The sequence below is a fragment of the Prunus mume genome, linkage group LG5 (genome assembly GCF_029339155.1).
Source record: "Prunus mume cultivar Tortuosa linkage group LG5, ASM2933915v1, whole genome shotgun sequence".
In the NCBI taxonomy this organism is placed as follows: domain Eukaryota; kingdom Viridiplantae; phylum Streptophyta; class Magnoliopsida; order Rosales; family Rosaceae; genus Prunus; species Prunus mume.
The window spans coordinates 14,828,930-14,841,724 of record NC_142702.1 but is presented as its reverse complement, the minus strand read 5'-3'; the positions used below and the strand labels follow the sequence as shown (position 1 = coordinate 14,841,724).

Genomic DNA, 12,795 nt, shown 5'->3' with positions numbered 1-12,795 from the left:
TTTATTAAATACTTGCCGAAAACAAACATTAGAATTAACGTAGTGTCGTATTGTTTTTCTAAAACACTTTATTATCTGTCTGTAAAAATTAAAAAAGGGGCTAGGATTCCCTTTGTAAGTCCTTAAAGATGCCTTGATATGCTCTGGATCTAAGATGGAAGCCTCTCCTCCTCCTAAACGTTTTTTAACTAAAAAGTAATCTATTACCTAATTAAGGAACCAAAACTACATTTGATGTCTACATATAAGTACTTTTCATCGTTCTTTTCTTTATTGCATTTGATAGGTCCATTTCATATTTATCTAGCCCAAAAAAAAACTAACACACATTGTGATCTATGAGGATTGATATATCGTCATATCCATGGTATACAAATAAATACTACTAATAACTAAGCTATATTAAACTATTCTTAATATGAAACATGAAGAGCAATTAAAATATTAATCCGGCCTACACATCCTAGGCAAAATGTGTACCGCCACAACTTCCAACATCGGCGGCGGCTCCACCACCCAAATTCGCGGTGGTGTCGCCACGACATCTACCACCACAATCCTTCTTCCGTTAGCACAAACCACGCAAACTCTCCCTCTCCCGGCACAAACTTGCTCAGCCTCTCTTAACACAACCGACTCCATCACCATTTCCCAGCAGTCATTTTCATCAACATACTTGTTCAATACTCCTGTTCTCTCATCCACCACATACATCACATCATCGTCATGGTCATCGTGACCATCATCATTGATGGTTGCAGCAGCTGGCCCATTCCATCCACCGAGCATGCCTTGAGGCATGACTTGCCACGTGTCCTTCTGCACATCATAGACAACCCCTTCTTTGATTGCATTGCCCTTCGAATTCACCATCCATAGCTTCCCTCTGTACCCAATAGCCTCCACATCCTCCCTGCTAAACCTTCCATCTTTAAGGCATGCCTTCTTAACCCATGACGAAGAAGCCTCCCTTCTCTTCGTGTCCCACTCTTGCATCGACCTCGCAACATCTCCTCTATAAGTTGTTCCAATCCCACCAGCCACGTACACTTTTCCACCCACAGTCCCGACCCCACACCAGCGACGCGGCTCGGGCAGCGGGGGGCCGAAGGACCACTGGTTGGACAGTGGTTGGAACACAAGAGGACGAGGCATCGCTGGTGTGAACTGGTGGGTAGTGGCAGCAACGAGGACAAGGCGGCCTGAGACGGACAACCATTGGATCGGTAGTTTTCGGGAGAGGAAGGACGGGTGGCAGTGGAGGAGTTGGAGAGGAGGGGAGGACGGAGGAGGAGGGAGAGAAGTCCATGTGTTTGATATGGGGTCTAGTGAGGAGAACTGAATGGGGGAATTGGGGTTGTGGTGGTGGTGATGAGGTGGTGGTGGAGAGAGAATGGCGTAGAGAGAGAAAAAAGGGGGGAAGGAAGGAGAGTAGATAAGGCGCCGCCATGAGCGGCAAACAGAGAAGAGAACGGAAGGGTTGATTTTTGCAAGGCAGAGCTGTGCAAGGTGGTTTGGTAAGCCTGGCAACAGCAAAGTCTCATCGGAAGAGGCTTGAGTTCGACAGTGTTTTGGTTTTGGTATGGCTTCTTGATCCATAGAGATTCATTCAAGCATTATTTTTTGGGGGGCTCTTTGGAATGCTTCTTGTTCCTATATATATATATATATATATATGGATTTTTGGTGCCGTTCGGGTGCCCCAGTGGCCAAAGATGACATTAGCAATCAAAGCACCTGTATATTGTATTTAAATTCGTTGGATAAGAAGAAAAAAAAAGTGACACAAAATAAAGACAAGGAAAATTGAGATGTATGATCAAGTAGGGGCCTGTTTTGGAGCGTTTATAGCTTGATCGAAGATTCTTGAAAGAATTTTTATAATAGAGACAAAATCAGGAAGCCCTGAGTCTCCTGACTTCGAGATAAGCTTCTACTGCAACTCTCTCTTGTGAGACAGAAGGGCCAAGTTCCAGCTTTTGTGAGAGAGAATGACCGCACCATATATATTTATGAGCCTTCAGATACTTTGTTGCCCCCACCCAAAACTCATACTGGTTTTAAGTAATTTATGGAGAAGAGCAAAAAGGTTTGAATGGATTTTAGCTGAAAACCAAAAAAAATCATGAGGTACTTCATTATATACCTATTTTTAGCACTAATTATATAGATAAATCCTATACCATTTAATTTGAGTGCTATTATTTTTACCCACCTGTCATATTTTTCCACTCACCTTATCTTTCCACTCATCATGTAAATTTGAAAAAACACAATCTTATTTTTCCACCCACCTTTATTCTTAAAATACCATTTAATTATTAATTCAAGCAAATTCTCTTTTCTGTTAACTTGTGAGTCATTTAAATTTAATCTAATGATTGAAAAGAGCAATTGTTTGCTCTAATTGGAGAGATTTAACAACCAAAACAAAACTAATGGAACATATTTTCAACAAGAGCATCTGATTACATTGGGATTTGTTCCGTGGGAGGAGAAGACTTTTGCCATGTCGATCATTGGGATTTGCTGGCCTCCAACAAATGGGAAGAGTACATGATGACTGGAGTTTCTGATGAAGAATCCATCGTTTTGGCTCAAAACTTTTGGGGTTAGGGTTTTAGGATGAAGATAAAATAAGAGGTTGAGGGGTGCTTTGGATTTGACATTTGATCTTTGTGCTTTGGAAATTTTTTAACTTTTTTTAATTTTAAGTTTGAGGTAATTGTTTTGTTTTTTAATCATTTTCCATAAGTCCTTAAAAGTTATTTTATAAATGGGTAAATTTGTCTTTAAAATTTTGAAGATAAGGTGTGTGGGAAAATAAGACAGGTGGGTGGAAATAACAGCACTCTTTAATTTTTATAAACAAATTATAAAAAATGACAGCTGGCCCTGTTAAATTTAATTTTGATTATTAAATTACTTTGATGCCCTATTGAGTATTTTGGATTTTTTTTTATAAGGTTTTGGGATTGGGCTTATTTTAAAAAATTGATGGCAATTTTGTAATTTATAGAAAGTTTCGAAACCTTATATTGTAAATAAACTTTGGATATGTTTCTAAAATACATTGTATATAGATTTTTTTATTTTATTTTTAATTTGAACTTTTATATTAGACCTAACGGTGAAACTCCCAAAAATCATAAATTGAGCATAATATATAGAGAGTTGTGCCAAGAGTATTGGAAGCAATAAAGGCAAGGAACTGATCAAACTTTCTAAAAGGTTCACAAACCAAGAGCTCTTCAAAAGCTGCTTGCGTCACTCTCCACCGAAAGTTTTAAATCAATGGATGGGTTTTAATAATTGGTGTTTTCCTTTAACCGAAGTTAAAAGAATACAAATTTATAAATAAACCCAATTCTAGACATGTATTTATAAAAAAATTCAAGCACTATTTAAACATAGAAACACACCCAAAATCAACCCCAAAGTCAACTTTTTGGGTGTGTTTATAAATGGGTTTTGAGTGTGTGTAATGATGGGTTTTGGGTGTGTTTATATGTTTAAATAGTGCTTGAGTTTTTTTATAATTTTAACCCCCATTTTGGGTGTTTTAGTGAAACTCCTTTAAAAGAAAGAGAGGGTGGAAACTCACACATGCATGTATCATGAAGTTTTGAACTCGGGACCACTTAATAGCATATTAAAAATTTGATTTGATCCTCATAACACTCCATTGGTAATAATTGGTGTTGGTGTGTCTGATTTAAATTGATTTCACCTTTAAACCACAATTAAATTAAGTTTCACTTTTAAACCACAATTACATTAATTAACCATTTTTTCTTCTGGATTAACTAATGAACTCTTTTTCTTTTAGTACAAACACACAACTATAATGCTATGGAAATTCGAACCGGAGAACTTTGGTGTGCAAGTCAATGTCATTTTTCACTGGGTTAGAGCATCCACAATCATGCTATCTATTTTTTAGTTAAATTTTAGCTAAAAACATATAAAGTTATTTTAGGAGCTCTTTATAAAATTTAAACTCCAATCATGCTCTCGAGTTTATAGAGTCATAAATGCTATAAAATTTTTTTAATTGGTCTATCTCTATTAAAAAATAATATAAAAAATAATCAACATTAATTAAAAGTTTGAAATACTCATTAAATAAAGCAGCATTAAATTAGGAAGCCACTAGTAGTCATTTCTCTCTCCTCAGATTTAGGAGCTCCTAGAAGTCTCCTTATTTTAGGAGATGGATATGAAGCATGGTTGGAGTTGTATTTTTTCAAATCCTCCCTAAAATTGGTCTAAAGAGGTAATTTAGGGAGCCCATTGTGGATGCTCTTACACCCAATTGGAAAAGAGCTAATATTTAACTAATCAACCCTTTTTTTGGTCGAAAACTAATCAACCGTTAAGTATATAGCATTTTGGACTAAAACTAGAGGAGAAATTAAACAAAGGCATATCAATATTGTCCTACACCCACTAGTTCCAAGTTTGAGTCTCCTTTTGCCTCCCTAAATATGATGTGATTAGGCCAAAAAAAGAATTATACTGTGAAATTGAATTCTGAAGAACTAATCATCTTTTGGATTTAACAATCTCACTGTACATTATACTGTACAAACAAATCAATCCACACCGCAATGACCAAAACTAGTTTGAATAACTGAAGGATTGTCAAAGTTTACATACAAACTGGTTACAATTGTAGCATCAATGCCTCCTCGCCATCACGGTAATGGCTCTTACAAACTGAACAAATGAGTCATGAAGACAGTTCCTTGAGGTCAGGGTCCAGCCACTTCCAAACAGACAGGAGACCACTTGTGTCACCACTGAAAAATAGTCCCCCGGGCCCTATCTGAATTGCCCGAACTTCTCGTTTGCCAAATAGTCTGCCCCTCTCAGTAAATCTATAACCACACAATAAAGTGAGAATGGAATTGATCATAAAAAGAATCAGAGCATAAAGAATCTGAGTGTCATGTACTCACGATGGCAGTTCATATAGGCGAACAGAAGCGTCATTGCATGAGCAAAACAAGATTGGCTTAGCTTCTGCATCTGGCATTCCGCTAAGTGCAAGAACACCCTGTAGAATGTACAATAGCACCATCAAATTAGGTTAGCCTTTACCCCGAAAACAATGTACATTCAAATCTAAAACATAAACGGATCAGAAAATCAATTATTCTACAGATTAAACGGATCAGAAAATCAATTATTCTACAGATCCCCTATTAAAGAAAAAACATTTTGAAACATCATCTTATATAAGAATACAAAATTTTGAGAAGCAATTAAATGGCACAAAATTGATGTTCTACATGTTTTCCCAGTCCACTAGAAATCACCGACTGCCTTATATTCTAACCATAATACTGTAACTAAAAAACGTAACAAGTGGAAAAGGCTTTGTGAAAGGAAAGCATACATGTTCTTCATTGTGAGTGTAGGTCACTTCCAAGTTGCCTCCTTCAGTGGCAACCCACACCTTTATTGTGCAGTCCAATGAGCATGAGAGCAGGAATTGATCCCAGCAAATAAGAGACATCACCACATCAGAATGCCCATTTAGTGTCATAATACACTGTAAAGTATCAAGGTCCCACACCTGAAACAGGAAGATCATAATAAATCATCCTATTACACACTAAATGCAGAAGTTCTTAAGAATCGAAGTTTTTCTATTTTATTTTTTTTCTGAAACATCACATTCAGTTTCAAACACTATGCCAACACTATACTGTTGAAGTCGATAAACTTGTTTGTAGATGCCACAAACTTACCCTGATTGTTTGGTCCACAGAACCTGAGTAAAGCCTACTGCGCCCAACAGTTAAACATACCACAGCTTGAGTGTGGCCTTTCAGAGTTCCAGCCAGCTGAAATGGATTACTTTCAGAACAACCTTTCCACACCAATATAACACCATCCTGCACAAAAGCAACAGATAATTCATGACATATGGAACTATTAATAAATGGATGAAGATTATCGTAAAAGCCCAGCGATGCAATTATTGGGAACTTGCAGAACTGTTATGGTCATTACCTGTGCCCCGGCAAAAAGCATTTCATTAGCAACCACCATGGCGTGCACTTGGCCAACAGGTCCATTCAGGTTGAATTCAGCGTTTGTCTGAATGTTCCACGCCTGCAACATCACGAACAATCAGCATGTATATTGAACCAACATTTGGTACAACAATGAAGTTAAAAATGAACAAGCTCAAGTACCTTAACAACATTTGGTACACCAACAAAAATCCATGGGCCATCACTAACTAAAGAACCTGCTTCACCACCAAGATTAATCACACTGCCACATTGACCAGTACGGCAGTCCCAAACTCTGGCTGTTCCATCTGTACCAGCTGAATAAAGCTTGTCAGATGTTTCAGGAAGTGCAATCCCAGTGACGGCCTGTTAAAATACATTTCATCATAACAATGATAGTCCAACTTCACAAATAAACAAAAACAACATAGAATTATCTATTCTCTGTAAAAGTGAAAAAAAGAAAACATAAATTTTGAAGGAGATCACGATATACAAAAAAACAAACTGCCTTTATGTGAGTTTTATCTTCTATAAACAACTGAGTTTGGCAGCATGTGAATTATAATTTTGAAAATCAAAATCACCAACAATAATACAAATTACAAAGTAACATGGATAAAATACAGAAAGTAATAGCCAAAATGATTCTTTCCTCTTAACCTCTTCAACTTTTCTAGTTTCTTGTGGAAAGAAAACAGAGAACAAAACAAATTAAAGACATTTATTTTCGAAATCAGAAGTACCTTCTTGTGCCCTTGGAGCTTCGCCAACATTGAGAAGCCAGCTCCACGAAACCATGTATGCAAATACGGGCATCGATCACCTTCAACACAGTTTCCTACTACCCAAAACTTGCAGACCTTTTCTGGGGACTTCTGAACAACATTGCTTTTCTGAGTAGCATTGTATGCATTGCCCTTCTGAATAGCCTTCTGCTTTGAAATGTGAGGGTTCGCCAGTGAAGATGGTGCACTTGTGTGCAAGAATCTACAGAACTTCTTAGTGCACCTTCCAGCAATCCAATAGGCGCAAACAGTTTTTGAAGATACTCCTACTGGTCGAGTATAAACTGAACTTTCTGGTCTCATTGTGGGCCTTCTCACTTCCTTAGTGGCCATACTATAAACACAAATATAGAAGAAAATGAAAAATCACAGAGACACAGCTTCCGACATCCCCGAGCAGAAACGTTATATCAACCATACTCTGTCCCATCAGCAATTCCATGAAAATTCGAATTTCTAAGGCAGCACGAAGAAATTGAATGACTGGAAATGCTAATTTCTGCAGAGAACCCTTAATTTGATTCCCCAGATTCTCAAATTCAACATTTCGTCCAATCTTCATATACATATATCTATATATATATACATGTATATATATATATATAAGTATATATACACACATATGAACCCTAGAAGCTTCAAAATTCCAATAGATGGGCGAGCACACGGAAAGAGACAAATTCGATTTGCGAAACCTTCCTTCCATGTTAAATCCCTTAAATACATTACGAATTTTATTTCTTTTCAAATTTAACCTCCAGCGTCTCCTAAAGAAAACTATAAGTAAACCTAAGATTGAAACCCTACACCAGCATCAAAACCGGACGAAACCATCATCCTCATTAGACACGCGAACGTCGAAAAAATAGCTTCTTGGGAATCCATCGATGGTGGATAAAGAAACGAAATCCTAAGACGCGTACGGAGAAGAAGAAGCAAACCTGATAGAAGGGAGTTGATTGGCTGAGAGCTTTGAACTTTAAAGCGATTCAGTTCTTGTTCTTGGCTGATTGCGAGCGATCACAGAGAGGGAAAGAAGGAGAGAGCGATTGAATACTTTCTACACTGGTGTGGAGCTTATATACCTATCGTAGTTTACCCTTTTTAATTTGCGAAATTGGCTTAAAATGGACCACCTTGCAACCTCTTACTTGGCAATGGAATTCTCCAATGTAACATTCCAACATGGCATATGAGAGCAAAAGTGAAAGTGATACCACTCTACAGCCGATTCTGCAGCCGAGTTCGAATCTCTTACCCTTATATTAAAGTTGAATGTCGTTTGTATTCGAAAAAAATAAAATAAAGCATCCATTGAAAATTCTGTTTTATAGATTCTAAAAAATTCTAAAAGCTTTTTTTGTTTTTTGGAAAGTTGAGCAATGTGGTGAAATTGGATAAAGCTAAGATTTCAGTAAGTTTTGATTAGGAAATCTTGACTGAAGCCATTTGTGCTTGCTTCAACAACGGAAGAGAAATAAAATAACTTTTTAAATAAAAAATCATGAAAACGTTCCTTCCATACAGTGGCGGATCTATGAATTTTTCAGGGAATGGACAATGTTAAAAGGCTAAAACATCCGAAAAAATAATAATAATAACCAAATAGCCTTACAATTTAAACAACACTAATATTATCCATAATTAAAATAAATAAGACTACGCCTAAGCCTAATTGACTATAATCTATTTTCTATATAAATTAAATGCACAAAATTCATGTAAAACAATTATTTACCAAAATTAATATCAAATATGAACAAAATGCATGTCAATTACACAATTAGTCTATCAAAATTCATATGAAATCATCCATTAATCTAACCAAAATCAATACCAATTAATCTAACCCAAAGTACATGTGATTTGGAGGTCACAAGATAAAAGTAGATGTGATTATAAGTTTGGGGTATTTTTCGGTGAATTTTTTGGAGAACATATGAATTTTTAATGAATTTCTAAATTTGGTGTAATTAAAATTTGACACATGGCGTCCTGATAGTGGACCACATTAAAAAGGAATGCAAGTTGAGAAGCACAGGATTCTAACTACAAACACAAGTCATCTTCTTCTTCGGCTGGTTGTGTCTGCAACTTAAGTGAAAAAATTTCAAAATCTTCTAAAATCTATAACTTTGGTTGTGGAGGTCCAATTGATGAACCGTTTTCTCCTACGTGATCGTGAGATCGAGCTCAACAATCTAAGGTAAATATTCAGGGTCTCACACAGCAGCAACAAAACAGCATCTTTAAGGCTTTTAATCGAACACTTGGAGGGCACAAGCAAAGGGGCAAATTCCTGCATCTCCAACGCATTTTCCTGCGATAGGAGGTGCACCTGCACCTCCTTGCCCCTCTGTGGCTCCGCCCCTGCTTCCATACATATCCATCCAGCTCAGAAGGTGGTACGTACGTTGTTTGAGTGCCAGTCAAAAAAATGTAATTTGCAGTTTGCATGCGTTACTTGTTATTTTTCATATTCATTATTCTTTTTTCTTTCTTTTTTTTCTAATACAAGCGATATTGAGAAATGAAAGAATCCAACACAGAACCTCATGTTCATGCATTATATTTCGAATTTTGAACATTGATTTAACCTAATCTTAACTAATTTTCCTACCACTATTTAGACTAAATTTGTTAGATGAACTCCATTTGCTGTCGTATAGAATCCATTTTGCTCACAACTAAAAATAGAAAATCTTAAAACTCTTAGAACCATTTGAGTCAGGAAAAAAAGTGCTGCAAATCGTACGATGCCGCTACGGTACAGGAGCTGAGAATAACTGAAATTTTAACAAAAATTGTATTCCAGCCAAAATAATTGGAAAGATGAAGGCACATCATCTTGTGATAATTCCGAACAAGAAAAGAAAAGAAAAGAAAAGAAGAAACCGTCCATAATCACCAATTGCTTTCGTTCAATCGTTACAGAAATTCAATGAAGTGGAATCTAACAAGTTATACAATAGATTTCTACACACAGGGCCACTATTTAATATATACTCGTTTAAATATAAAATAAAAGAAAAAAGAGTTTTACCTATATAAATTAAGAGGCCGATAATCTGAATGTCTTGCCAATTGGACATCAGTGCCCACCCAAGGGCATAGAGTATACCAGGGTAGCAAAGCTAGCTCTTGGCATCATTGGTATACCCAAGAGCCCAGAGACAAGCAGATGACACCAGTGAAGCAGTCAATACAGAGAAAGTTGGATTCTTGCCACTTCAAAAAATTCTGAATCACTTTGTTTCATGGTCATCACACTTCATTTGATTTTCTGCAGATATAACGTATTCATATAATTTATAGGTCAATCAATGAAGCAGATACATATACTCATGTGAAAGAAAAAAAAAAACAGAACGTACATAAAAATAAAAGCAATCAAGAGCGCTAATAATTTTTTGATCGGCAGAAGGATGTGTAAGATTAACCATAATGGACATGAAAAATTGAATACAATAAAATAAAGGAAAGTTTCTTCACGTCCTGTCATCAACTACTCAACAGACAGGCCCAGTTTGCAATTTGGCAAGAGAGCCTGGTAGATCCAGAGGACCAATGTCCATGTTTTTCTCTAAATTACAAAATGAATATCTATTCAAAAGCATACATCTGAGTTTAAAAATATATATATAATGCATGGAAGCAAATAAAATGATGTCATTAGTATTTTTGTTTTGCACAATACAATATTTAGTTTTTGATATCTGAATCCGACACAAGTTCAAGTTCATTATTTCATAAGGAAGCATTCCCACTACCTTTCTTCCAAAGATCAACTGTTCACAATGAAAAAGGAAAAAGAAATCTCAATGGGACCGCTAGACAGAAGAACTTACCATTTCTTAGGTTCTTCTGAATTTCCTTCATGATCCCCAATCCCATTACCATGTGCTGAGCCCAAGCTAGAACCATTTTCTTGGGTACCTGGATGAAGCATGTGGGAAAACCCCTGCCCTATTGACTTCCATAATCGCGTAGGCAGATTAGACTGCAAACTGCCAGCACTCCTACTAGAAGATGGTTCAGTTGCCCTAGCCACAGCAGGGTCTAGTTCAGAGAATCTTACAGCACCTAAGATTTGTTCTGGAAGCTCTGATTCAGTCTGGCCCTCAATGAGAAAGGCAAGGTCAACAGTCAGCGTTGTTATATAACCAAATGCCAGATGAACTATTGCACTTGCAACCATGGAAGATCCAATATCCACATCTACTTCTAAGAAATTGTCTGATACACAATATTTACAAGAAAGGGCACGCCCAATTATGCATATGGCCTGCTCCCCAACTGCTTTCCTCACAATCCAAGGACCCTTCACAATGTTAGCAATCAATTTAAGCCTTGAATTCCTAAACCCATCATCACCTTTTAAGAACCGGTCCATCAAAGACCCCTCAGGAATAGGCTCCTTGGTTGTAAAATATGCTACAGCACTATAATTATCCTTACTAGGAACTTGTAGATTGAAAGCCCAAACAAAAGGCTTATCACCTGTCAGACACTCGTCCTCAATAGCCTTTCTCACACGACTGTTTGGACGTTTTAAGACCTCCCCAATTTTTGTAGAACCTCTTATCCAATCAAAACCAAGAGGCTTTAGAAGGTATTCACCAGCAGGAACTTTAACCCTGTTTGACAAGTACTCAGGACCTCTAACCATAAACTTGTCCCCAGGTGGAGAAGACCAACCATTTCGGCAATTTTCTGCATCAAGAAGTGGAACAGCTCCCTCTGATTTCACTCTCTCTATCCATTCAAGCTCCTTTTTTCCACCAGTGCTGGCCATAAGATACGCCTTCAGCAGCAATCTATCAAATAACAAAAGAAATAAGAAACATGGAACCTGAAAGGACTATAAATACCTTCCCGAATTAGGTTAACTTTTTGTTGTAGATGCACAATAATTACAAATGGCCATATCTTGGAAATTGCAACAGGGCGCTTTGTGCATAAATTGTACAAAGACTTTATATAATAGACCATAATCAAGATAAATACCCCAAAAATCAGAGTAAAGTGAAAATTAACTAGTTTATTACAATTAAATTAACTCCTGCAGCCATAAGGAGACAAGAACCTTTTCTTTGATGAAAAGCAAGCGTACAAATCCATCCAAAAGGACTTCGTGAGACATTTATTATAGCAACGTATAACATTTCCACCCACCACCACATTTTTCTCCGTGAAAATTAGTTTTCTTTGCACCCTCTTTCCCTGGCATGCTTCTTTCAAAAACGAAAGAAAAATTGTTTATACTCAGCTCTCTTCCCCTATTCTTCAACGTTTAACAAAAGTAAGAATTAAAACCCACACAAAAGAGCCCAATTACCAGCTACAATTATGAGACATGAACCAAAAAAATTCGAACCATTACAAAAACTAACCTGACTTCAAAATCCAGAAAATGTCATTAATTTTAAATCAGAAACTAGGCCTTTATCACATCTTGAACCAGCAAAACAGCATGTCGGCAACTAATCAATTCATCAAAATCCCAATTTGATAATTCATATAAGCAAGAACACCAAAATCAATTGCAAATCCTATTTGAGAATTCATAAGTCTCAATTGCAAATCCCTAATTGATACTTCATAAACCCAAAAAATAATCCCCTACTTTTAACATCAAAAAATTGAGAGATGAAAAGAAGATTACCTCACGAATATAGGAGCTTGAATCGCTTGAATTAAGCCTTGAAGGTGAGTGCAGCAGCGAGCTCGTTCTTCTTTTTTCTTTCACGGGTGAATGAAGGGGCGGTTATGCGTGCAGGGTTATGCGTCCGGTGGGCTGGGTATGTTATTTTGGGCCTCTCATTTCAGTTCTTTTTTTATTTTTATTTTTTTAATTTTTACAAGCAAGAGAATGAGAAGGGGAAATCGAACCTAAGACTTCAAATATAAGAATAAAAGCTTTTAACCATTTGAGTTACAAGTCTTTATATAAGTTTCCTTTTTTATTATAGGCTTATTTA

General features: G+C 36.7%; 2 protein-coding genes and 1 pseudogene across 3 annotated transcripts; all 3 read right to left on the bottom strand.

Annotated features, from left to right (window-relative positions):
- Positions 1-298: 298 nt before the first annotated feature.
- LOC103331317 (F-box/kelch-repeat protein SKIP25 pseudogene) lies at positions 299-2,057 on the bottom strand (annotated as a pseudogene).
- A 2,474-nt stretch (positions 2,058-4,531) lies between these two features.
- LOC103331294 (zinc finger CCCH domain-containing protein 48-like) lies at positions 4,532-7,988 on the bottom strand. Its single transcript, XM_008233913.3, has 8 exons — positions 7,756-7,988; positions 6,773-7,148; positions 6,207-6,392; positions 6,022-6,123; positions 5,757-5,903; positions 5,402-5,581; positions 4,962-5,059; positions 4,532-4,880 (listed from the first exon to the last, which is right to left on the bottom strand). The coding sequence occupies exons 2-8, from the start codon at positions 7,145-7,147 to the stop codon at positions 4,733-4,735; spliced, it is 1,236 nt and encodes a 411-aa protein (XP_008232135.2). The 5' UTR covers position 7,148; positions 7,756-7,988; the 3' UTR covers positions 4,532-4,732.
- Positions 7,989-9,691: 1,703 nt separating this feature from the next.
- LOC103331295 (ENHANCED DISEASE RESISTANCE-like protein (DUF1336)) lies at positions 9,692-12,641 on the bottom strand. Of its 2 annotated transcripts, XM_008233916.3 has the most exons (3): positions 12,480-12,641; positions 10,663-11,631; positions 9,692-10,097 (listed from the first exon to the last, which is right to left on the bottom strand). In XM_008233916.3, coding segments are annotated over exons 2-3 (948 nt in total). In that variant the 5' UTR covers positions 11,610-11,631; positions 12,480-12,641; the 3' UTR covers positions 9,692-10,096. The 2 variants fall into 2 exon arrangements, with proteins under 2 accessions (XP_008232138.2, XP_088909313.1); XM_089053187.1 differs by lacking the exon at positions 9,692-10,097 and having other exon boundaries at positions 10,659-11,631.
- Positions 12,642-12,795: the final 154 nt, after the last annotated feature.